The 26,844-nt window shown below is 39.1% G+C and overlaps 1 protein-coding gene and 1 long non-coding RNA gene across 2 annotated transcripts in view; both read left to right on the top strand.

Moving 5' to 3' along the window:
* The first annotated feature begins 982 nt into the window (after positions 1-982).
* PPP3R1 (protein phosphatase 3 regulatory subunit B, alpha) overlaps positions 983-26,844 on the top strand; it is a 40,719-nt gene continuing 14,857 nt past the window's right edge. The window contains exons 1-2 of the mRNA XM_075413297.1: positions 983-1,264; positions 24,951-24,990. Of these exons, the coding sequence (XP_075269412.1) occupies positions 1,262-1,264; positions 24,951-24,990 (43 nt within the window). The 5' untranslated portion in view covers positions 983-1,261. The remainder of the gene's footprint in view (positions 1,265-24,950; positions 24,991-26,844) is intronic.
* LOC142365390 (uncharacterized) lies at positions 19,654-23,941 on the top strand. Its single transcript, XR_012766456.1, has 4 exons — positions 19,654-19,913; positions 20,977-22,667; positions 22,774-22,798; positions 23,208-23,941. It is a non-coding gene; the product is annotated as an uncharacterized LOC142365390 (long non-coding RNA).

Here is a 26,844-nt window from a genome sequence, read left to right on the forward strand (position 1 = left end):
CCCATCTCCACTCTGTATTTTACTTTACCCTTCACAGAGGTTTGTAAAGGTGCCATCTGGCCTACTTAAAACTTTACAATATGTAAAGATCACTCCCTGAGGGCCAGCTTTACTTACGCAAGTAGTTGCATTGCCCTAAATCTTGCCTCAAAGGGGTTACTAAGACTACATCTTTCATCTTAGTCTGCATTCAACTGTATCAGACATTTTATTTCATAAACTATCCAGGATACAAAGCATTATCTACCGGCATAAACCCCCAAACATACACATAAACACTTTTAAGGATTATAACAGCACAATTCCTTTATATAATATATTCCTTCTGTATAGTTAACTATTAACACTACTGAAACACAATACCCGAAAATCTGTAAAGTACTGAGCACCTTCCAGCCTGGATAGCCTCTTGCAATACAACATATTAAAAACCTAAAGAAAATAACAGCCAGAACATAAGGAGAGCAGGCACCACTCAGAGCTACACCCCTGAAGGCCCACCTGTGCTAAGCTTTCTCCCTCCTTGCAGTTTTTTTTTCTTCTGCAGAGAGCAGAAATTAGCACAAGGAAGGAAGCTGCTGCAGCAGGAAGTGCTCCAGCTGCACATCTTATACAGCGGCTGAGGGAGACCAGCCTAAGCAGAGGGTATGTGAGACAACAAAGACAGCCTCCAGAGCACCTGAGGGAAACCCTCACTGGGCAGAGGCCTAAGGGAGCAAGCACAGGCCTATCTTGTGGCAACACTCAACATCCAAGACCTCGCATAAAGGGACCTCCTGGCAGCAGAGCAACCACCCAGCTGAAGCTCCCACACTCAGACCTCCACCCGCCTCTCAGGGAACGCAGAGGGGCAGCCACAGCCCCTCTCACACCCCTACAGCCCCCCAGCCCTTACCGCCCTCACCCCACCGCCATTTCCTACTCCCCTCGTCTCCCTCCCCCGCCTCGCTGGCTGACGTCACGGCCGCGCCCCGCCCCCCCGCGGGGGCGGTGCTCGGAGCGGCGGGTGCCCGGATGTGGGAGGCTCCGCCCCCGCTGCCGAGCGTTAGCGCCGCTCGCGCCCCCCTCCCCTCGCTCTCTCCGCGGTGTTGCGGGTCGGCGCGAGCCACTGCCGCAGTGAAGGGGGAACCGGAGCCGGCGGTAGCTGCGGGCCTGGGGCGCGGCAGCGGCGGCGCGGCAGCGGCGGCGCCGAGCGCGTACAGCGAGCCCGGGACTCGGTGGATTCTGCTGCGGGGGAGACGCCTGACGCCCACCCACCGCCATGGTGAGGACCCTCCCTCGCTTCCTCTCCCCGCTGAGCCCCCCGCTCCCGCCCAGCCGGAATATTCCAGACCGGGCCGCACCGCGGGGGTGGGGGGGCGAGGCAGCGGCCCCGCGGCCCGGCCCGGCCCGGCCGCCTCGCCGCTGCTGCCCTGCCTCTGACCCGTCTCCTCCGCCTCCCGCCCCCGAGCTGTCCACGTCCTCCTGCGGGCGAGCGCCTCGCCGGGCTTCCCCCTGCTTCCCTCCCTCCCTCCCTCCCGCTCGGCCGTCGCTGTGGCCGCCCCGCGCCTCTCCCCGGGGGCAGGCGCGTCCCCCCGCTTCCCCTCCGCCACCCGCGGCCTCGCCCCCGTGCGCCCCGCTGCCTCCCCGCCCCGGCAGCGCTCATCGGGCTCGGCCTTTCCCTCGCTCCCCGGCACCCCCCTCGCGTCACCGCCGCCCACCCGAGCCCGGGGTTTCACGTCCTCCGGCCTGCGCTTCGTCTGTTTCCCAGTATCGGCAGCGGCGCCCCGAGCAAGCCCGGCAGTGCTGGTAGCGATGTCTTGCGGGGGTTGTTTTGCAATCTCGGTAGGGTGTCGTCCGCCCCCCCCCCCCGCGGTGCAGCGGCGTTTCTCTGTTCATGTGCAGACCGGAAAGCTCTGCTGCACGTCGCCCATGGCCAGGGAGACGGGCTAGGTAACGTGTACTTGAGCTGGTCCGGGTTTAGAGAGCCGGCGCTTCAAAATATGATAGGCATGTGGATTTTGAGACCGCAGGAAGAAGGTGTGCGGTGTGTCCAGGTGTGCGTGTGTTGTAGTTGCTCTGTTTTTTAAGTCATGACGATTTAAATTTCCCTTCCGCCGGCGTAAAATTAACCCAGAGGTACAGTATGGAGGCCTGTAGTATTTTACGTCGACACTAGGGGTGTCTCCTGCGTTTTACCGCTGCCAAGAAATCAACGCCCTTTTTTAATAAACATTTATTTTAGCCTAAATTATCCAGTACACTGACTGCAGGAAGACTTTCGCGATATTTGGTTTTATGGCTGGAGAAATACAAGTGGTCTAAACTTTTTCGTTCGCAACCCTTCAAGAGCAAGGCCAGCTGTTTATCCCGTTTCATGCTGGACCTCTCGGGGCCTGGGAGCCGAAAATGGGTTTGTTTTTAAGCAGGGGATCGCAGTCTTTATTTTTAAAAAAATCAGGTTATAGCAGAAACTGATGTGCCATGCTCCGGTTGTCTTTGCATGTACACTTTAATGTCAGTTCGATGTGCATTTGGAGAAATACTTAGAAACGTGTAAAGGTTTGTCTTCAGTTGGGGACTAAACCATTGTGTTTACTGAATGTCTTCACGCAGTCTGGGACTATGTTAAGACTGTGAGAAAAGAAGGCTTGTATTTTGAGAACAAGGTATTAATGATGTTGAAACTTGAAAAAAGTTATGATTAGAAATTATGCCATGGTTGCAATACTGCTGATTGCTGTGACTATGTAGATGAACAGTGATCCTCTTCCACACAACAGTCATGCTCGTACTGCCCTTAGGTGGGTCTTCTGTGACAATTTTGTTCTGAAAGACTTGCCTGATGAGATATGCCAACATGCAGAAAAGGAAAGAAAATGTTGCTTAACCATGATGCCCGTGTCTGTTGATGACCTGTAATGAACCTAGCTTTCATGTATGATTAACTTTGTTGTTGTTTTTTTCCTCAATTCTGTTGTAACTAAAGCTGTCCTAGCATCTTTGGTGGTGTAATCATGTTACTTTGTGACTTCTTGAACAGTATTTGTGTATGATCAATTGCAATGTGTAAATGCAGATGCTGGGGAAGAAAGGTATGCTGAATTTTATCTCTACCAGTAAAAGTGTTTGTTTGCTCGCATAAGCATTAACACCACCAGGAGAGTTTTCACTGTATCTGTATCAGTATTCTGTTTCTGATAACGCCTGATCTTAGGTGCCTTGTAGTCAGAAAACCAAACTAAAACTAAACAGTTGATAAACATTAAAAAAACCCCATTTAATTTAATTTGTTCTTTTTACTGTCATTACCCTGTAGGTGTTTTCAGTGAAAGAGTTCACTTATAATGCAGAAGTAGAGTAGATCTTGTTTCAACCTTTAGTTTGTTAGGATAGAGCAATTCTTTTTCACAGTTTGGAGTAGCATTTGTTTTGTGTTCTTATAGAACCAGAGAGCTGACAGTTATAGAGAAAAGGTGAACGTATTGTTGTGTTCATAATAGGTAGCTTAAGATAAAACACAAATATATCTAGCGAGTCAAATAATGTAGTTCTGAATGCTTTGGTATAGACAGTTCTAAAATAATCTATCAGGCAGAGCATGAGATGAGTCCATTACATAATGCTAGAAGTAATGTTGATATGCTATTTCTGTTAGAGTTGACCTAGCAAGTTTTTCCTATGAGTAGTATTTTCTAGGAAAAGTTAAATAGCACAGGTAGATGCAGTTAAACAATCTTCGCTTTGGAAAGATAAATTCTGTTTTCTTGGGGTGATTTGTCTTGTGGTTCATATCCAGCTCTTGAGCTTTATAGTTGTAGAACCGAAGACACAGAATTCCACAGGAGTCACCCAAACCATGTTATGTGGTGCACTGATCTTCTTAGCTCGACCCTATGCAGTTGTTTTGACTCACTTGAGTAGTGGTGCTTCTGGTGCATTTTCTCTAGTTGAAGATGATCTAACAGTATTTCCAGATTACTGAAGCCAAGAACCACCAAAACATTTTTTTTTCAATAAAACAAAAAAACCAGAAGACCATCTTGAATCGTTGTTCACTGTTTAGCAGGGAGGGTATTAAATAAGTTTATTCTTAGCTGAAGAAAAAACTAGTTATTCCATTACCAAATCATAATTTCACTGCTATCATTACAAACATCTGAATAGTCAGTTGAGTTTTGTAACAGGTGGCAGGAACTGAGTGGCACTCACTTGATCTGTCTTATGTCTTACAGCCTACTGGGGGTCTTCTGCCACAGGTGGAATAACTGGTTTATGATTCAAACTAGTGAAGCTCATGTGTAGGTCTTAAGAAGTATTTGGTACGCTTATTTAAGCCAGTTTGTTTCATAAAATATTCTATTTTGGAAGTAATTTTCAGAGGCACAGTTTAGAGGCCAATTTGAATATGTAAGTTCACTTAACTCTTATGATCTATTAGGAAGACAGATCCTGTTGATGGAGGAGGAAGGAGACTTTAAAAAGTAGTTACTTTTTCACTCTTCCTGCGGTAGAAGTAGAATTCTTTATATGCTTAAACTATTAATTTAACAGTCGGGAGGAATGAAAATTGAGTAGCTTAAGTGAAGATGATTTGTGGTGGGCATGCCTCAGGAACTTCAGAATATTCATCTTCTAGGATATCTGACTTAGCACTAAAAGGGAAGCTTCAAGGCAATGAGATTAACAACATCTAAATCGTGTTTTTTATTCATATCTTAAAGGAGATGGGACTGCCTTTTGTCAATGAGTGCCAGAAAAGGAGGCCTCAGTAATTCTGGTATTTTTTGGGAAACAAATGAGGCAGAAATGCACATTACTTGGTCAACTTCCTCATTTCCCTTGTTTTTGTGTGTCAGAGACATACAAGAAGTTGTTAAGGTGTAGCCAGGGTCCTGTAAGAAAATAATTGAATTTGATTGACATTATGTATGCTTACAAGAAGAAATGAATCTAGCAATGAAGATCTTACAGCTGTCTTGCAGCTGGGTGTTGTATCGGTGCTTAGCTGGCAGTGTTGCAGAAGGAATATATTTTTTTAATTGTAGGTATGCTTAGTAGTGTAATTCATAAATTATACTTGCATAAGATTTTTCAACATAGCTTTAATTTCCCTGCTAGTAAAAGAGTTCTTTTGCTTTCACTCCCCTTCTTTACTGCCTGTGTTCAGCTGAGTTTTGTTAAAGAAAATTGTATCCTCTCCTAAAATGTTGTCTGAATGGTAGTTGAGTATGAAACTGAAGACTTTTGTTTAGTTATATGAAATGGTGACTGAAAATTGTGTTTGTAGGAAAAACTTCTTTGCAATTTGAGCTAATATATGATTTCTTGAAAGCAATTTGCTCTTGATTTCCTTGCCCCTCCTCTTTCTTCCCAAGCCTGTTCCTCCCTGCTCTGGGTAGTATCATTTGTGAGTTTATAATAGGGAGAAAAATTACACTGCACTGTTGTTGATTAGCAGCCAATTCATTTAGTGACACATTTCCCTATTTTCCATCCTTACCTTCTTCTGGCCTATATGCTTTACTCTTTTCCTAAGCTTGTCTGTTCTTGTGCGTTCCCTACAGAAAGACCACAGGGGCAAAGTTGTTTTGTTCCCATGCTTCCTACATGCTAGTTCTTTGCCAGAATTATAACCAGAAATTGGGAAGATGCTACTGTGTGATGTCCTTGTCATAATAAAACTCCTCTGCTTCTGGAGGAGCGAGCACTGCAAGGATGGGGGAGTAAAGATTGAAGTGATGGGGAAAGAATGATGAGAGGCATGGATCTACATCGGAAGAGAGGAGCGAGTGAAAAGCACTTACGCTTAAAGGTTACGCAGTTGGAACCTTATGAGCAGGATATTTTAGGAAAATAAATATCTTGTTTTACTTGCATGCCCATGTTAATAAAAACAGGAACAAAAAGGTGGGACTTCTGGAAACTAAGAATTTTATTGGCCGACTTGATTGTATAAATTAAAACATGTTGTTTCTTTCCCAAAGACCATAAGAGCTTATCTTGCTGTGCTCTTGTGAAGCTGGTAAATATTGTCCTTGTTCTACAATTTAAAAAGGTTGAGGTCATGGTGGGGTAAAACTTATCCAAGGCCCTTTTTATTGTTAATAAGTTAACTTTAGTATGTGGTGTCGGAAATAGATAATGCATTTGTAGCTCTGAAAATAAATAAGGCTAAATCAAATTAGCTGCTGTGAATTTTGAGGTCCTGGGGCTGATGAATTAGTGGAGTTAGAATGCAGTCACTGTAAAACTTGCTGCACTCTGTTCATTTGGTTTAAGACATGTGGTGGTGCACAGTGGTTGAAAGCTTGGCCACACACACCTTCCTTCAACATCTTTGTAGCATTGTGTTAGCCACTTCAAGTGACTTCTTTTGGAGATTAGGCCTGCAAGTGGGCCTTTTATATCCTATAAAAGCTATTCAGTTTCTTCAGTGGCCTGAAGTAATCTTGACACCAGTGGTTTGAGAAAGATCTGCTACAAAGATTGCCTTAATGTGCTGAATGAAATGGGACAGACTTGGATATGGACCAACATCTTTTAATCTGGAATAGATAGAACTTTCAGTATACCAGTCAAGTATTTTGGGAATGTTTTCACTGCTCTTTCCCTGGATCAATGATCAGGGAGCTTAAATGACTTGAAATTCATGATTACGTAATGATTTAAGTTCGAGACTAGAAGCAATTTATTCTCCTTGATGTATGATGTACCTAGATTATTTTAGTCGCTGTGCGATACTGTATTTCCTTAGGAATATTGAATATCGAGCTATGTTTAACCAGGGTTAAACTTAAACTATGGCTTGTCGTTCTATTCAGGTCTGTGCTATATAATTTGAGTGGCAAAAGTTTGTGTAGAGTTTTTTTTTAAGTTACAGGTGTGTCTGAGAATAAACTCCACGTCTTTCCAGTGAATTAATTCATGGAGTGACAGTTCTTTTAAATAAGAAAATTTAATCTTGACATTTTATGTAGCTTTCTAAATGTGCAACTTGAAAATTGAAAATTGTATTTGGGTAACTATACTTCATTAAGCCTTTTCCACTAACAGAAAGACCATTGAAATGTTTTTTGTATTGTTTTTACATTGTACCTAATGCATCCACAAGAACATTGTTCCTTTAACTGCTTGGGAAAACTGTGTAGATGGTGCAAAAGAAGCTGAAGACTGTATATGACCTGCGTGTAACTTGACAGTCAGTTGGCCCTGCTATTGATACTCCATTCCACAAATAAGGAAGAATCCTTAGTGATATAAGTAATCCCTAACTGCGTTAACGAAGTCTCGGAAACCCTTTAAATGCTTTGGATTAAAGGACAGCGTTGCTCATGAACTGCAAATAAAAATCTTGTCTTCCGAGGTGTAAGCAGGTGGTGCCAGTTAATACACTCAGGTGAGGATTTGTGCAGTCTGTGCTGATGGACAGTTTTAAGCAAACTGTTTAGGCAAAGAAGCAGAACTCCCCCAGCAGTCTGATACTGTGCCTATTTTAAAAAGGTTATGCAGTCAACTTGAAGTTCACAAACACTTTATTTCATTGTCTAAGTTAGGTAAAGTAGGAATTAAAAAATGTGGTAAGACAGTTGTTAGTTAAAGAACTTCTGTCAGAATTTGGGAGGGGCAGGTGATGGAGGGATGGGGTAATGGATAGGAAGCGCAGAAATGAAGGCCAGGGTTAATATGTTTCTGGGAAGTAACCCAGCTGCTGGAAAAGTGGATTCAACAGTGAGTCTCACAAGAATATAATCTTAGGGTCATCTTTAAATGCTGTGGAACTTCTTTTCTTCCTCTGGTATATTTGTGACAAATATAGAGGCTTTCTACCCTTCATTTTAAGCATCTGGAAACTTTGGGAAAGAAGACCTCAGCGACAGCACTCCTCTCTCTACCCCTTCTCCATTGTCACCCTGTGAATAGCTCCTCTGTGTGCATTTATCAGGTGTTTTGTTTTTTTTGTAATAGGTAGTAAAAGACAAAACATCTGTTGTTTCACTGCTGACTGTGTAGGTTCTGAATAGCATCGCTGAAGTTGAAAGAAGTCACTTGAATTCCCTCTGCTCCATGATACTATGGCTAGCAGAGAGGACTTTAAAAGGAGGGTTTTTTTTTGAAATAAACTCCATGGGTATGATGTTAGGCCCGAGCTTATGAAGAACAACTTCTCATGTACTTTAAAAGGAGGGGTTTTTTTTGAAATAAACTCCATGGGTATGATGTTAGGCCCGAGCTTATGAAGAACAACTTCTCATGTACTTTGTAGGCATGATGACAGAACAGCTTTTTCAGTGTTGTGTATGTAATGCTGTTCCCTTGGGGAATTTTCATTCAGTATTGAGCCACTGCTTAACAGGCTTAGCACCTTGGTGTCTGAGCACTTGTGGGTCAATTTTGTTGATAACACTGAAGGAACACCTCACAGATTTCTCAGATAAAAGCCTGATTGCATGTAGATCTGCTAACAAGTCTAGAAAAAAAACCCCATGATAAATAGGAGAACTTTTAAATAGCTACTACAGAAAATGCCATATGAATAAATAGGCTTGATTTTTATATTTGACTGAAGTAGACTATCTTAGCACTCTAATTACCGTTCTTCATCTAGTAAAATATCTGTTCCCTACTTATTCTTAAACTTTTTCTGGGGTTCTTACAAAAATGGTGTTAATTTTCCTGAAGTATTTTATTCAAAACACTATGTTTGGTTACTTTAGTAGTAAGATTAAAGCAGTTGCATTGGGTACTGCTCGTGTTAGGTTTATTTCAGGCAGTGCATTGAAAAATCAGATTAGTGACAAATGTAATTTATAAAAAATGGAAGGTTAGTAAGTTTGAATCTTGTGTAGTCCTGAATGTTAGAGTGCAACTCTGGTGTGGGTGCAGCTGAGTTTGCCAGAGTTCAATTATGGCAAATTCTCTTTTAAGAGGCCTTGAAAAAATGAACAGTGAGCTAGAAGGTGGCCAAATTCCCTTTCTTGGGGAGGACACAAAAATCACCTGAGTAAAAGGGACTAAAATTGAGGGTAAATAGGAGATGCTGGTTTGAGATTTAGGTGTTCTATGTAATAATGTAGTAGCACTGTAATTCTCTATATTAGGAGGCTGAGCAGCTAAAGATTCCAGAAAAATTGGGAAGAGTTGGTTTGAGTGAGAGAGTGGGTGATAGAACTAGCAATAGTTTTATCTTGACTGCTTTCTCAGAGGTATTGTTTAGCAACTGTGCACTGTCGTAGATGTTTTGTGAAGTCAATCCATGTTACCCAGCATCTCACAAGGAGCAGTTAAAATACTTATTTTTAAAATTAGAAGTCTTCTTTGATTTGCAGTTCATATTACAGACTGCTGTACAAGTGTACACATATTATATGCTGCCTTTAAGGTTTGCAAGCAGTACATTTTTGGAAGTGTAGCCTATGAAGAGATAAGATGGGGAGTAGCAGAAAGATGGTAGCCTGTGGTTCTGTGGGCAAATTGTGTATATGTGCATAGTTGTGTCAGTCTTTGGGGGATGGATGTGGGTATTTGTGCCGTGCCTGGGACCGGGATGACTAGATTCTTCATTGTGAGCCTCCAGAGCAACTGGTAATTATAACTGGAAGTCACTGGGGCTCTGCAGGGGTGCATCTACTTATTATGAGACCTGTGGACTCTGTAAATAGCAGTAATTTTTGTAATGCTGCTTTGTGCATACTTTTATGCTTGCTTTTATGTACATTTTCAACTTACAAAAATGTATAGCTCTTCAGGACAGCTGTTCTTGATTGTATTTCTAGTTACAGCAATTAGTAAGCTTTGATTTCTGACAGGACGAAAGAGTCTTTTCTTTAGCAAGTGCTATGAATCTTTACAAAGTAAAGCTGGTATTTATAAGTAAATGAGATTTTGGGTAATTCTTCAAGTATTTGACATGTTTGTTTATAAACTGCTGAAACTGGGTTGGAATTCTAATACAATCTTTTAAGTACCCTTTTATTAGCTTCTATCAAAAGTGCTAGATGTCTCTATTTGATACTGAATGTTAAATGTTTGCATTCTTGTACATAAACGTAGGCAACAAGTCAGTTCGTGCCCTTAAGATCTTAACCTAAAATATTCTATCTCTTTAATTGCATTTGAATATTACTTCATATAACCAATTCCTGAGTGGACATCACCTCAGTGTTATGATTAAAAAAAAAAGTCACTGTTTTCTTCATGACACAGGCCGTAAAGAAAATGATTTAAAGATTTTTGCATATTCCATAGCAGTGAAAACCTTAATTGAAAGAACTGTTGTATTTTTCTGTGTCTTACTATGTTTCATTTTGTTTTCCTTTGATTGGGAAATCTGAGAATGATAATTGAAAGACTTTGGAAATTTGCATCTTTTTCAGAAAGTAAATTCCTATTTGCTGGAAATTCAAGAGTGCTGGAAATTTCAAGTGTTCACTTAAAATGGTAGCTGGTAATGCCAAGATGATGTTTAATGTTTTGTAAAATTCTTGATATTTTAATTACAATGGTTTTGATCCCTGTGTAGTGGATCACAGTGTTGGTAGGGCCTGTTTTCAAACCATATGACTCATCTTTATTCTTTACTGAATTCTTCAGGAGTCCTTGAGTGGCATAAACTAAACCAGAGCTTGTTAAAATGTCTCAATTTAATAGCTGACAGCTGTAAGTTCTGATGAAGTAATTTTCCTTTTGAAAAAAAAAATGGAGCTAAGTATTAAAATTAATGTTAACTATTAGAGATGTTTAAGAATACTGGAATACGATCTCTATTTTGCAGATTCTGTATCTATGCAACAATTACCCTACAGCGTAGTCCGCGTCTTCCTTTGATTTGCACATCATGTCCAGCTCTGCATCTTTTCCTCCTTGATTGTTTTCAGTTCTTTTGAGTTTGTGAAATCAGATCCCATTTTTTAACTCTTTCCTGTTTTCACATATGTGTCCTTTACATGATTCTTTGCAATGTTCTTCAACCTCTTTTTTGATAGATCCTGAAAGACATCTTATTAATTGTCTACTTTCCTTTGTGATCTTTTTTACTACACTGTTTCTATTTTATCTCTTCTTGTTGGGCAGCCATAAGATGCATCTCTCCTTTCAAACAGTTTCCCTTTTTTTGCACTAGGTGGTATTAAACTGTTTATAAGCTGCTTAAATGGGAAGAAAGGTCGGTGACAGCAAGTACTTGCGCGGCCTGTTTCTGTGTTCTTAGACCATTTCATCAAGCACTGTACAGTGACCTGTGTGACTTCCCTGAATCTGTTTGAAGTCCTTGTGGTATAGCCTGTGTGAATTGGCGATATTCTCTGAATTGGCACTTAAACTTCCCTGCTCAAGGACGTTTGACTTAAACTGTTGGTAGACTGTTGTGTGAGTAGAACTGCATCAGCTTTCTTTTTTCCTCCAGGCCTTCAGATCCATTTAAAAATACCTGTGCAACTGTTCCCAAAGCCTTAACCTTTGCAGTTATTAGCTCATTGTTGAATTCACTGATGAAATCTAAAAACTTTAGGTAATCGGTTGGTAGAGAAAGATGTGCTGGTCACCTTGTTCTTGAATATTTCCAACCCGTTTCAGTGAATCGGGAATTACATTCAGCTCTAGGTAGTGTTTTACACCAAGTAGTATGTTACTGTTAATATGATGCAGTATAATCTGTTATCTTCATTTCTTAATGTCTGAATGTATCTTTGCTATTTTGTTTCCCCTTTACAAATACCACTTGCAGTAGTACAGTGAATCTGCTATGTCTACACTGCCTGAAGAAATGAAGCCTAAACTTACTTGGGAACTGATACTGATCTCTCATTCTTCGCTTGCACAAGTCGGTGAAAGGTTTGTGGTGAGGGACCTTTACCAGATATGTTTGGAACAAGTACATTAATTTGTATGTTTGTCAGTTGCTGTCGGAGGATAACGTGCTCCATTTCATGTCCAGCTAGGTTCTCATCTTTCATATTTGCCTCACCCTCATGCGTGTGTGAGATACATCTGATCGGTCACAAGCAGGCCTGTAGCCGTTTGTTGCAGAAGTTAGGGAGGAGGCTTGTTTTCTCTGTTGGGGATTCTGTGACTACTTGTAGCTCCTTTTCTGCTTTGGAAAACCCTCTGCAGAGAGAAGTGTTATTACTCCTTTCTAATGCTTGTAGTGTTGCTGAAGAGTAGTGGTGTGAAACTGATGTAATGATTATGGGCGTTCTTCCTGCCTGTAGAGTTAGGGCTTTCGGTGTTACATCTGATCTCGGTACAAGCAAAATCAGGAAGTTCAGAAACTTAAGACTGGGCCACCCGTAGTTTTACTCACTTTTTTTCTGTTTGGAGTGTCACAGAGCATATTTTTAAGAGGTAGAGTTTTTGATTGCGCAGATGTTGGTAACACTTGCCTTTACCTTCTTGAAAGTTGCTCCAAAATAAGTTTAAATTTGCAAGCATGGTAACAAGTACTATACCTTTAAATGATGGTACTTTCTGCAACATACTAAAGCATGTTTAAAAAACAATGCAGAGAAATGAAAGCCTACTGTTCACTCACACCTTTCATCAATCCAGTGGCAGGAGTGCTTGACTGGAAGTACTACAGAGAATATAACTAATTTTTTGACTGTTTCTGTTAATTGTGGAGGGAAGTATTGAACTACCAATTAACTTGACAGAGTTTTTGCTGGGATTGTTCTAGAGAGCTGCTTGCTGAAGCTTCCTAGTTCTTTTTGGTTTTGTAGTACCTGGAAGTGATGCGAATTAAATTGGTATAATTGAAAGCAGCCTCATGAGAGTATATCTCTATGTAGCAAATTATATTTCAGTATGGCTTTTAGGTCAAGTTAATATCTTCTTGTAAAGTAACTGTTCTGTTCCTGTTTCTATGTAGGTCAGCCAGTGATTAATTCTCAGTTTTGCTGGACCACTGTTTTATTGCTTTGTGTTGGAGTGGAAGTTTTGAACAGTGTCTGTTTTCTGGGCAGGCACTTTGGAGAAAAAAGTGCTTTATTTCCAAAAGAATGTTGCAGAGAAAGGGAGAAGCTGAAACAGCTTTAATTGCCTACTAGATATTTTACCTGTAAAATGGGTGTTTTGGGTCTCTTGGGTAGTTTTGTCTTCGTTTGACAGACTATAAGATGCTAAATAATAGCTTTGGTATAATCTGTTTTAATTACTGGTGATAACTGACTTTGTAGTCCCTCCAGGTTCTCAGTGATGCTTGCATACTTTGGCTTAATGTTTTGAATGAAATTTGGTTTCCTGTGTTCTGTATGTTACTTTACTGTTCCAAATCTGATGCTGCTGTTCTTTCACACAAGCATGACACAGTTCACTGTTTGCAATTGCTTGTAGTTTCTATGTTCATATTCACCAATGAAGGTAAAAAATTAGTTCTTATCATTCTTATTAATGAAGTGATGAAATCGGAGAAGATGGTAAGTGGCTGATATCCAACCAATATCCATCAGTGTCCTGAAGAACAAGATCAACATAATATGCTTTGTTTTTTTGTTTCCCTTTAGTATCACATTGAAGTGTAAGTTGATGTCATTTCTTTGTTATTAAGATGTTGACCCTGAACTCTGATAATCCCCATGACACCTTAGTCACTTGTTATAATCTTCAGTCACATTTTATGCTTTCTCCCATAATGTTTATTGTAAGCTTTTGCACTGTATACTTACAAAACAAAAATGCCTTCTTTGAAATGCTCTGTAAAGCTCTTCAGTTCCACTTTTCTTATGCATAAAGATTTATGTGTATTTAAAAAAATTTGTTGTTATGTCTGTTGCCTTGCAGTCTTCTCTCTATCTCCTACCTTGTTTTGTACTTGGATTATGAATTTTCTGTTTGGACAACATGATCTTGTTTTTGTTTCCACTAGTGTGGTGTTTGTCAGTGTAATAGCACGGTCACAGGGAGGATTGATTGGGAAACCGTATTACAATTATCTTTAAAGTTGAGAAAGAAGACTGCTGTGGTCTCATGTGTAGCTAAGGGAATTGAGTAAGTTTCAGTGAAGAGGCTTGTGTAGTGTACCTAGTAAGAGATTTTGTGGGTGAAACCAGTACGTTAACATAAGTGGAACAGATAATTAGTATCTTGCAAATTTTTTTGTGACTCCTAGAAGCAGTGGAGGCCCAACCTGTCTTATCCCGAAGACTTCTTAATGTGAACTCTTAATTGCATTAGAACTTACTTTGATTTAATGATGGCAGAACTTCATTGTTCCACTACTGAAGGTTGAGTTGCTTCAGAATCTTTCTGGGAAACTCCTTTCCTTGGCTTTTGTAGAGTGCATTATTCATTTATGTACTTAAAATTACCGGGTTCTGAGACTTTTCAAGAGTGGTGCAAGCTTTAGAAATGCCAGCTCTGTAATGGTTGCATAAGTAGACTGGATTGTTGCCTCTAAAGAGTAGTAGCTGGGAACTGCCAAAAGTGAAATTGTCTAATGCCACATGGGGAATCATACCTTACCTCATAAAGTTCACGCTTCTTCCTATGACTGTTTTTGTCTCAAGTTTATTTACAGATTGAAGTTCTTATGCAAGTTTCTGCAGTGAGAGCTTTTATTATTCTGTATGAAAACTTACGGTTTCTCATACGTATGAGGTTTTTCTTTTCTCCTTCAAATAACAAGATTTATTTGTTAGTTTTCTAAATCTGTTCTCTGCCTCACCTTGTTTTAAAAACTGCATAACAGTTGTCTCTAGCACTGTTAATTATGTACGTGATGTACTGCAAACTCTGTCAGGGGGATCATAAAATAGAACAGAAAACTTTCATAGTCACCCATATTACAGATGCAGCAATCTAGTTATGTTAAGTTTCAACCAATCCAGTTATTCTTTAGGTTTCTATTACGTCTACATCAAACTTGTGTGAGATGATTTGTTGGGATAGACACGTATCTATTGAATGGTGTTATCTATGTGTGCTCTGACTTGATCGTTCCTGTTCTCCTCCAACTTCAGGAAGAGGGCTTTGAAGTAAAACCATTTTCCATCTTTGATTGTGCTTTCTTAAGCAGTTTTGCAAACTGTTTTCTTTGTTTCTGCTGGGTCCTTTACGTGGCGTTCTGTCTTGGGTGACAAATTTTTTTCTTGGAGATAGCTTTAGTTTGTCTGCATATGAGTAGATAGTCTTATGTGTAGGTATGTATAAATATGTGATTAAACCAAGTACTTTATCATACCTTCAAGATCATGAAAGTTTAGATTTTTGCTGAAAGCTCTGCAGTTGTAGCTGAATTCACATAGGAAAAGCTATGGCATTTATGTATAGGAATACAAATCATGCAATCCCTGCTATAACTGGACAGACTTTACAGATTGCTTTTTGGTCCTGAACACTTCCCATTCAAAACGTTAAAATTTATAATTTTTATTTTGTTTGTGTATATGCAATTTTTGTTTCTGTTTCCTTTAATATTGATAAAGCCAAATGGCATATTAAAGATAAAGGCTGAATCCTCTTACAAGTACACTCTTGATTCCTTTAGTTTTCCTGTCTAGTAGAGACTTTGACAACAGTAGCTATCTCTAATTTTGGGTTTGCTTCTTGCTTCGTTGGTTTAGGGCTTCCCTGTGATAGCCTAGAATAGCTACCTGACTGTGATGGCCTTAAGCCATTAATATCTCATTTTGGAGGAGACTCATTGACAGTGGAGGGTTTAAATAAAATATAGCAGAAGTGACTGGCCAATTGCCAGCTAGAGGACAAGTGGCTTCCCTTGAAATGACTGACAGAGCTTGAGCAGAGCCATGACTGGATTATAGATGGTGACTAAGGAGTAAAGTGCAGGCTTTTCCTAAGACTTGTTCAGTCTTTTTTGCTTCCTGCATCCTGGGGGGGGTGGGGTGGTAGAACCTGATGTACGTCCGAGAGGGAAGAATATTCTAAAGAATCATCGTTTCTTTTGCTTCTTTTGTTATGAACAAATTGAATAAATGTATCCAAAATAAGGTTTTTGTAATTAGGCTTCTTGTTTAAATGTGGCAAAAGGAATTATAACACTTACTCTGCGTACTTGTAAAGAAGGAGAATGCTAGAACGCTGTAACAGCTTTAACCTGACTTGATCTCTACTGTAATCCCAAATCCGGCAATCCCCTTTGCCTTGGTTCATTATCTCTGATGTCTGCAATTTAAATGCCATGTTGAAGAATTAGGTATTAATCTTTTCTTGAGTTTCTTCAGTACTGAAGGTCACAGTGTTTTCTTTAGAGGCAGGATTAACGAATGTAGGCTACTTTGGGGATAACACATTTAAAAGTTGAAATCTACTCCTTCCAAAGGTAAGTTAAAACAAGCTGTGTTTTTTTTTTTTCCATCAGTGCCCCTTTTTTGACTACAAAATGCTTATAGCCTTCCTTGATGTTTGCTGTTGATTAGCATTCAGGTGAGATAATGAGTTAGAATATTAACAGTTGTAAGACCTGTCCCTTCTACATTTGTGGTTTCTCCTTTGAGTAACATCATACCTAAAACCTGAACACTAATACAAGTTCAGTGGTTTATCAGAGTTCTAGTAAACCTTCCAAGAAGCGTAACTGAAAATGTTGGTCAAAAAGTTACTATGGCTTCAGGGGACAATGATTACATTCCTCGGCACGTATAGCACAGTTTATGCTGTAGTCCCAGAATGGAGACTGTAACCAAAGATGAAGGTGGAATGGAAGAGTGTGTTGGCAGGTTTATGTCGCTGGTCTTAAGCAGCTAGGTGGAACTGTAACAGAGACAATTAGGGGTTGTGGATGTATCATGCTAGATAGTTGTATCCTCTTGAAAATTGTGGCTGCCAGAAAATGGCAAATGCTGCTACCTCTTCAAAGAAAACCATAAATTGCTTGGACAACAATGTGTTAACTAAATTGTAAGATTTTTTTTTTTTTAATCCCAAATGAAACTTGTCTGTTTTCTCTAGCTCTTTTTTTTTTTTTTTTTTTTAAAGAGAAAATATAATTAGACCTTCTAAAGCAGTTAATACTTCAGTTACTACATTATCTGGGCTGTTAAAAGAATGCTTCTCAGTTTTTTCAACTCTTGTAGGATCAGTGTTTGGATAATACTTGTGTATGTGAATGAAAAGTAGAGGAGAACACATTAACAATCCCTTGGCAAATTTAGAGTTGAAAAAAGTATACATTTTTTCATTAACCCTATCAATTAGGTGATAGCAGTTTTCCGTTTCTCTGTTTATTGGACACGTTTGGTTTATTGTCCTCATCATGAGAAGCTTCAAGTACTGGGTTGTAGCTGAGTCAGAGAAGTTAAAAATCATTACAGAAATTGCTAAATAAAATAAACTCTTGTACTAGAATAACTAGCCTTCCTGCAACTTTTTTCCTCATGCTTTATGGGTTTTCCTGATGACCAACAGTTGTGGATGGGAAAGTCGGTGTGTTCCCAAAACACTTGGAATAACTTAAAACCAAGTTCAAATGTGGTTTTCTCTTAATATTAGGGTGCATCTTAAAACTTGGTGGATATCGAATCCATTCCTTGTCTCTGTATAACTAGGGAACTCGACAGCTCGTAGGAAGCCCTAAGACCTAAGGTTGATGCATAAATTTCATAGCTTGCTTCTGTAGATGTATCTTGTGTTCAGAGGTCCAGGAGAAAATAACTATATCGCATTGCTTTAATATGTACCTTGTTTCTGGTTGACGAAAGAATTAAAGAAACAAATGGTGGATACTCTTCCATAAAAACACTGTTTATTTTTTTGCTAGTATGTCATTGCAAGTTATTTGGTAAAGACCATGTTCTATGTTTCTTTCATGACCCATGCCAGTCTGTGAATTCAATATATGATGGCAATTATAGCTGTTGGAGTTAATAAAAATCACCTATTTTAATGGGAAGTTTTACTCAAAGAGCAGGGGAGCACAACTCTGAGGTACCAACTGAATGCCTGAGTCCTTTACTGTCACACTTGTAATCTGTGCTACTTACCTGGTACCATTACTGCTGCTTCTAGGTTTTTCTTTCTTGCCTTTTCTTTCCTTGTGTGTGTGTGTGTATTTTCTGTAATCCCTTTTCTGGATAACCCGTAAGAGTTCCTTGCTTGTTTGTAACCCCTTTAATTCCTTCTGTTGCACGTGTGGACAAATGAATGTTAACACCAAAGGGTAACAAGGTGCCCAGATTTGACAATCCAAATGCCAGAAATGAAATGAGATGGTGTCCAGCTTTCAGGTACTATGCTGGACTTTAGGACAGACAAGATGACGGCTGTGAAGTATGTGGTGGGACTCTTCCACAGCTTTCTTCACAAAAATGAATGAGATGTAAGCAGAGCTGAGGTTGTAAAAATTGTATAATTGTGAAGGTTTAATAAACTGTTGTTGTAACTGGATTCAACTTAGAAGTCTTGCGTCTTAAACTGCTGTCATACTATTTTAGCTTAAGGATTAGAGGGGCAAGGAATTGAGCTGCCTCTCAGAAGAGCGAATGGATTTGTTGATGGCTTGGAAAAATATTGTAAGACTGGGCACTGTAGTACAGCATACTGCTAGAAGATACTTAATTTTGGAACTTACTGAATGTGAGGTGGGTGTCAGGCATTTTTATGTATTTCTCTTTTGTGGATCATGATCTTAGAAACTAGGTTTGAGAATTTGAGGTCAACAGTGAAGCTGTCACTTCTCTTAAGTTGCTCGAACTTCTATGTGTCTTCTAATTTAATGCCCTCTAATTTCTTCCCTTTGCTTAATTCTTCTGCATCACAGTATCTGACTCAACATCAGTATGAACATAAGAACCTCAGAGGTAGATTTATTCTTTTAGTATTTGGGTAGAATTCTTGTGCTAGAGAGCTGCTAATTCTGAGGAGCTAGTATTTGGGGGACTTGCACTCTCTGTGCCTGGAATACTTTTATGCAAAGCAAGTACTTAGTAGTTGCTTTGCATAAAACAATGTAAAAGTCACCAAGTTGTTTTAAATGTTAATTTCCAAATTTTAGCAGTTAGTCTGCATGATTATCATCTCTTAAATTAAGTCCAGTCTTGTTTTCTGGTAACTGTGTTGTGATATCCCAATTTAAAGTAGATTTCTTTTAGTGACTGCAATGAAAAGCCGGAAAGGTGACTTCATTACTTTGAGTCAAATCAAATGCCAGATTCCCTAGCAATCTTATCTATGACATCTCCTTTACAAGTTTCATGTTGTAGTGTACAAATAGATATTCCTATTCAATATACTGAAAGGTGATCTGTAACGTATTTTGCTTGGTTCACAGACTCCTCTCAGGCTAAGACACAACTTCTCTTTATTGAGCAGTTTGTTTGAGGGGGTTTTGGTTTTTCTAATGAGATTTAACAAAAAAAGGCAAAACATAGTCACAGTGTTTGTGAATGGGGTAGATTAACGTATTTGTTGTGTTGCTTTTTCTTCTAGTCAAACCTGTCTGTCTTGTTTTAAGCCGTATTTGTTGTGGTGTCTGCAGAAGCTTTAGGCATGTCTTTCATCTGTGCTCTGGTAAAGTTTTAGGCTTTTAATTGCTGCGGAAAGCTGCATATGAAATGTATGAATTACAGTAGGTGAGATCTTGCTTGTTTTTCTGACCAGCAGTTAATTCAGAAATTCAAATATTTAAGTGGCTTAAAGCCCCTGGGCTTTGTCAGATATTCGTTTTAACAGATATTTAAACTACTGTGGATGTGTCTGTCTGGCATGTTCTATTCATGCAAAAGATTTTGCAGCCTCGGTAACAAATACCATCCTTTTTAGCTTGCCAACTTGCCTGGTGGTTGTTGATGAACAGTACAGTGTGAACCTATGACAGCCAAAGCTCTAGTAACTTGTTAAACAAGGGCCACTAAAAAAAAAAACCAACCCCCAAACTTCTCTTCACTAAGCTGACAGTTCTTCATTGTTGGAGCTTTGTGAAAATGGCAGTGCATGGAAAATGAGCTCGAAGAAGGATGAGGAGAAAGAATTCTTTGCAACAGGTAATTTTTATTAATCATTAATTTTGATGGTATGGAGAAGGATGAGAAAAGATAGAGAAGTGTTTTGTGTGTTTGTGGAAGAGGAGGAAGAAGAGTCTTTTGAGTAGGCTTTTTTTGAATGCTAACTGCCAGCCTCTGCCATCTTTCTTCTTTACACTTCCATTCTTTTCTAGTTACAGCGGTGGGTGGTGATGGAAGACAACTTTTTGTGTAACTTGAGAATTTAAGTTGATTATCTTGGTAATCCCTAGTTCTGACCCACAGCTTACATGGCCTGGTTAACTGTTTCACTTGCACACTGCAAGTTTCTTTCTTGTGACAACAAAGATAATCAGTAATGTAGGAGATGCAGGAAGCACAACATATATAGCGTGTTGGCAACACCCCATGAGGTGCCTACGTATAAAAAACACGAACGCAGAGTAGTAATGTTCCGCTTCTGTGGGAAGCTATGGTGCAGAGGTGTGACAGACAGCTGCAGCATCAAGCCAGTGTGCACGTTTAAGGCCATTTACAACAAGGACGAGCTTGTTACACTTTGTATGTTGCTGCAGAAATTATAGTAAATCTCGGACAACTACTCCTGTACCTGTACTAAACAAATCTGAGGAGACCCCTCTTGCCACTTGTTGAATTAATTTATTGCCTGGCTATGGAAACAAGTCAAAAGCTTGGAAACAATCTCACTTTTAAACTGGTCCAGGAGTTCATTTGTATTTGTAGTCTCTCACACATCACCTTTTTAGAACTAAATTTGAGACGAGTCCTAAGCTGACAGTTGTGACTTGCTGGCATTTAAACACATTTTCTGCTTTTATAAAAGCAGAGAACTAATTGAAGGCAGACACTGTAATTTACGTCTCGGAACTGCTAGGTACTCTGTGTAGAAAAGTAGTGTACAATCAAGCAGACCTTGAAAGTGTATTCTAATGTATGCTGAAGATGTTTTGCTGTCTGTCTTACTGTGTACAAGCTGTTTTCTCTAAACAATTTCAGCTAAGAATTTAGATTCTGTTGCTAATTTTGCTAATTGTGAAATTCCTTTTTTATTTTCTATCCACAGCTCTTCATGTCTGTCAGTAAGAGGAAACTTGTCGTGATAATTGCCCTTAACTCTCCTACCTTGGAGGTGCGCGTACAAAATTGATCTTCAGAAGAGAAAGCGATGAGTATTTGAAGTAACTGCCAAAGAAAGACAAATAAACACATTTTTTATGTATAATCTACAGAAGAGATAAAGACTAAAGTCCATTAATAGGTTACATTTAAGCAGTAAAAAAGGCACAGCTGCTGAAAGGAGAAAAGGAGAATAATTAGTAAAGAATAAAACTGCAAAGAACGTTTTTATTCTTAAAGGAACAAACTGCATGTCATACGAACTTCTGGAATACGTCAGTGACACATTTTGACTTCTGTCTAGTAAAATGGTATTTCTGCATTATTTAGAATTTGGTCAGCCTTCTGTTAGTAGGCTCTAGACTGTTCCTTGTAATTATTTCTGTCTGTGAGTCATGATTTTGCTGCTGCTTAACCAGGAATTAACTTGTAGGTATCTAGCAGCATTCAAGAAAATTTTAAGGCTGGTCTAAACGGATAAGGCTATTCCAAATATCTGTAGTATTCCAGCCTCTTCTTCTGATTGTGTAACTCAAGAGAAAAGAGTTGAACTCCAGCAGTATGGTGGTGATACCCAGATGCAGCTGAGGAAAGCGTCTTTTATACTGGACGTAGGTGCCAAGTGAATCTGTGGAGTGTTGATGCTGTAGAAACTGCATTTCTTAACAAACCAAGTGTCCCTCATTTCTAAATGTGCTAATATGGTGTATATGAGAGGATACTCTCACTTCATGTGAGCTATGCTGACTATATATCTGGCAGGAAATACTAATATCATGAGTTTAAGTTTGCAATCTTACGAGCTGTATCAGAATCTTGTTACTCTGCACAGTTGTACAAATCAGCTTCTCTGTCAGAGATGAAATGACATGCTGTTTGGAGATTTTACAGTGACTTGTCTTTATAGATGTGTATCATTATCTTAAAGCTATAAAATAAATGTCCGTGCAGTCTTGGTTTGAATAAGGTTTATATATATGATGATGTTTTGCAGTTATTGTCAAACTTTCTGTTAATGTGTCCAATCGTAAATTAATATTTTTCAGCATTCTTTAGAGTGCTACATAGTCCTGGTGCTAAACTTTGGTAATTCTTTGCATTAAAATTGTACAGATGAAAATGAGTACCTGATATTTTTTTTTCCTATTCTTAAAAGGTTTGTTTGGTATTTTATGCAGTCTTATGGCTGTGCTTCCTGCCCTGCTTTTTCTCATAACACATTAATGTGGATGTAGCTCTGGACCTTCTGTCTTACTGCCTTACCTGCCTATACTTAAACAGCAAGAAAATATTCAACCTATTTAGCCCTTGTGTTTCAGGGCTTATACTGTGTCTCGCACAGCGTGTACGCATACTGATTGTATTTGGGGACAAATAAGTGACATTTTTGTACTGCTGTTCGGAATATGATGAAAAATGCCTGCCCCCAAGACCAAATCATTAATCTTCATTTCCAAGAATCAAGTGTTCAGTGTGGAGGAACACCTTTGTGTTTGTCCAGGTCACAGCTGTGCGAACAGGAGTCTTGGCATGAGTAGCTTCAACATTTATTTGTACCAAAAAAAAAGGAAGGATTCAAATCTTTAGTAGACTTTTGGATTCTCCTGTGAAGATGAACACTCAGCACATCAATAGCAGGTAACCACTGATTTTAAAATACCTTATTTAAATACTGTGTGGAAAACACTGAATAATCATATAATTTTTACATTGTCACTTACTAGATTTTTCCAATTTTTTGTAGATATCCAAGTTCCAGTCCTGGATAGGTAAGTATTCTTAACACTTCGTTTTAACAGTAACTGCTTCACAGAAAAACTAAGCTGAAGTTTGTTCACTTTGTTCTGCCAGTATTTTTTTAGGCTACTTCATGTACATAACTTGATTATGCTTAGTATGTGCATCTAGATGCATAGTAATACTCTGTACACTTAGTTCATGAACTGAAAGAAGTTGTTCCCATTTTTTAATTATTCCTGCACAATTTACAGAAGCACTCTATGCTTCTTGTGGCAGATTGATTTTCAGTAGCCTGTACTACAAATTAACTTTCTCCCAACACCTGAACAAGGATGTAAGTGCCTAGAACAGTCTTCTAATGTAGTTGTTATTGTGTGTTTTTGTGTGCATGTGCAGAAGTGCACTGGTTTTAACTCAACTTTCTCCTTTAATTTGCAGCCTTCCAGTCTGGTGTTTTTCTTGCCTCTTCATGACCTCGTGTCTTGAGCAGCCTAGCTGGATCCCCTGGTTCCTGTTTCTTCTTGTTTCAAAATTCTGCTCTCCCCCATTTTAAATCCCCTACCCTTTTATATTCATATACGTACACTAGGCTTTTACTACCTGTTTTGGTCTTTACTGTTTTTTTTAAGACTTTGATTGGGTTCCATCCAAGACTTTCCATTTGACACTGTTCTCCCGGCTTCCCTGCCACAGTGGAATAAATTTCTCTTGTAGAATATCTCAGTCATGCTTTTGAGGTTTTAGGGACCTGATGGTCCTCATCTGTGTTTCTGTTCTGCTACTTTTCTTGCTGTAAGTAGACGTTGGGGAACAAGTTAAGGCTGTATCTTTGCTGCTCTACTTATAAAGCAAATGTATTAACTGTTTTAAAGAAGCAAGAGGGCTTGTGGGTTGTGGGGGGATAAGCAAAGGGAATGTGTTCTGGAGGTAAAAAAAGGCAAACCAACCCGCTCCCCCCGATCTTCTCTCAGATCTGTGAGAAGAAGTTTGTTCTGCCACTTTCTGTCCTTATTGGGAAATGCAGTCACATGCTTCCAAGCTAAATGTAGTTCTTCCTTTTAATTTTTTCTTCTGTCAAGTAATCTCTGTATTTCTGTTCAATTTTGTATAATTTTGAGATGTCTTTCTGTGCAAATGCTTAGCTATGTAATCCCTTATGCTCCACACTGCAAGAGAATCACTGCTAAATAGAATGTGTCTTAGACTCATCTGAAATATGGTGTGGTTTTTTTTTTTCTTGTATAAAACACCCTCTTGAAAACAATTTTTTGAAAATACTTGTTGTGAATCTCTTCTGTTACCTGGTCACTCCTTTACTGACTGATTCTGAAAAAATATTAAGCGTGTGTGTTGTGATCTTCTCTGGCTCAAAGTGAGGCACTTGGGGAAAAAAATATCAACTTTTAGTTGTAATGTCTTTTGGCGTTCACGTTGCAGTAGTTGCGGATTTCAGTATGTGCAAGTTCAAAGTAACTGTACACTCAAAGTTGTAATATTTCTTACTGTGACTGTGGTATAGTGCAGCAAGGATTTAAAATCTTAGTTTAACTTTCCATTCTGGTACAAAACAGGAACATATTTACATAGTACACTACAAAAATATTTAAATGTAAAGCTGTTACGTCTGAACTTCTGGTCATGTAAACCACTTTTTTGCATCATTCTTCCTGTGTGAATCTTTTTTGTGGGGAATAGGCAGGTGGCTCTGGGGAGAAAATATGCTGCAGTTTTCCTATGTTAATTGAGTAAGGTTTGTCATGGTAATTCATAAGGACATGTCTGTTTGTGTGTATAGAACAAAATGGTAAAGCAGATTATGTGAAATCTTGAAATTAAACATTATTTTAACTAGGAAAGTAGCATTTGCACAATATGCAAGTAATGAGTTTGATTTTTGGAGTTTAGAATATGGGATTGAAGTTCTCATGTGGACTGCTGATATTTTCATGGGAATTCTCATCAGAAGACGCCTCTCAATGGTTTTATATTTCTTCATATGTTTTGGTAACATAGACCTATCAAAATAAAACACTGTCCATGGTTGTTTAGTTTAAAAAATAACTATATTTTTAAATAACTGTGGAACTTGTACTGCCTGACATCTTTACAGTGCTGAAACGTGAAATAGTTCCTCAGAGCTAACTTGGAAATAATTGCAACTTTGTTCTCTTTGTGTTTCAGGGAAATGAGGCAAGCTACCCTTTGGAAATGTGCTCACACTGTAAGTTTTTTTCATTGCTACATTATATTGTTAGAGAGGTTAATCTTATTTGGAGATCAATATGTACAGCTTTTGTGTGTGAATTTACTGCTTAAACAATTATGCAGTTTATATACTAACCAAAAGGGTAAAATTAAAAGATGAAATATTACCTTTGGAAAAATACAGCTTTTGCTAATAGATTGTAAAATCAAAAATCAGTCCATCTTTAAAAAAAAAAAAAACCCCACAAAGATTTTTTCAATTTTTCTGTTAGAATACGAAACAAACTTATGGTAGATTTGATGTCTGTACAGTGAAGTGTTAGTCCCAGTGCCAGTTCCTCGGAGATGTGGAACAGCCTGTGGTGCTGTATGTGCTATGTTAGGAGCAAAGTGCGTTGTCTAAGCTGTCTTTGTACCCGCAGAGGAAAGAGTTTGAGGCTCAAAGAGCAATTTTTTCCTGTGTATGCTTGCATCTAGGCATCTGGGTGAACAGCCACTCAGTGTTACTGTTGGCCACCTGAGCATGAAATTCATTGCTTCGTCTTGTAGGATTAGTCTACCCTGTAAAAATAACAAAGTACTTCTTGCCTAAAGCTGGCCAAAGAAAGGGGTGTCTTGTACAGTGTTCCTGTGGCGTTATGCTAAGTGTACTTATTTTTGACTGCTTTCTTCCCTGAATGTTTTCTTCAGCACTAAATCCTGTGTAGGCCTATGTGTGCATGGACTGCTTGATAAAATTCCCATTCTTCGGTTAATCAGATCTTGTTCTTAGGATAATAAATTCTGCAAGATAGGGACTATCTTCTAGGCTGCTTTTGTAGTGCTAGTCATAACTGAACTCCAGCTCTTGTAAGTCAAACAGTAATACAAAATAAATAATTATGGAGGAATCTCTTTCTAAATAAATATGCAGAGAAATGAGGCTTTTGCTAGCAATTTGCAAATCCTTTGTGCTTAATATACAGATCCACACGAATTATGCTTTGAGTCATGAGTTTGCAAACACTTGACAATCTTACACACAGCACTGCATCACTGTTTTATGCTCTCAGTGTGTATTTTGTTAAATACGGATATGTTGGTGGAAGTGTCATATGATGAAGACTTCAGTAATCTTTTTCTGGATTATATATGTCAATATGAGGTCATTGCTCCATTGGTTAGTTTTTCCTTAGGGACAAACAGGCTTCTGAAGACTTTTTTTTTTTTAACTATATGCATCTCTGCCAGAGTTGCAAGCAGTGTGTTGCCATGCTTAACTTTTGATTCTAGGACAAGCTATATTCATTGGTAGCTACTGCCAACCCAGAAGTTTATTACTGAGCTTGTTTGCGGCTATTTATTGCAGAGGAAGAAGATTTCTGCATTAAATTCTGCAGTTAAGCTGTGTTTTAGGATATCGTCATGTAAATCTGAGGTTTTGCATGATTAAAGCTTTTTCTGCTTTGATGGCTCCTCTCACAGTAGAGGGAAGGTCAACTGCTGGTCCAGGCAACATAACTGCATACACTGGGGAAGATGCAGTTATCGCAAGCGTCTTGTGCCTAATCACTGGGATGAGAGCGCTGTGCTTAAAGATTCTGCGTGCCTGAGTATCCTGAAAGAGCAGGGTTTTTTTGGGGCACAAATGTGTGCAGTAGCATGTCTGTGGAAAAGTCCACTGAGTAGGCATTCGCCTTGTTCTTCGAATATATGTTCATGCTGCATCCGTGTAGTTGTCAGTCACAGGACAAAAGCTTTTCAGGGTAAGAGCAAACAATGTTTTTGAAGCTCATTTGTTAAGGATTTTGAATGGTTAGACTTCTGGGAGACTGTCAGTTAGCAACAATGTATTTATGCTGTCTGAATGCTGGCATTGCATTATAACCTC

This window comes from Opisthocomus hoazin, chromosome 2, assembly GCF_030867145.1.
Source record: "Opisthocomus hoazin isolate bOpiHoa1 chromosome 2, bOpiHoa1.hap1, whole genome shotgun sequence".
Taxonomy (NCBI): domain Eukaryota; kingdom Metazoa; phylum Chordata; class Aves; order Opisthocomiformes; family Opisthocomidae; genus Opisthocomus; species Opisthocomus hoazin.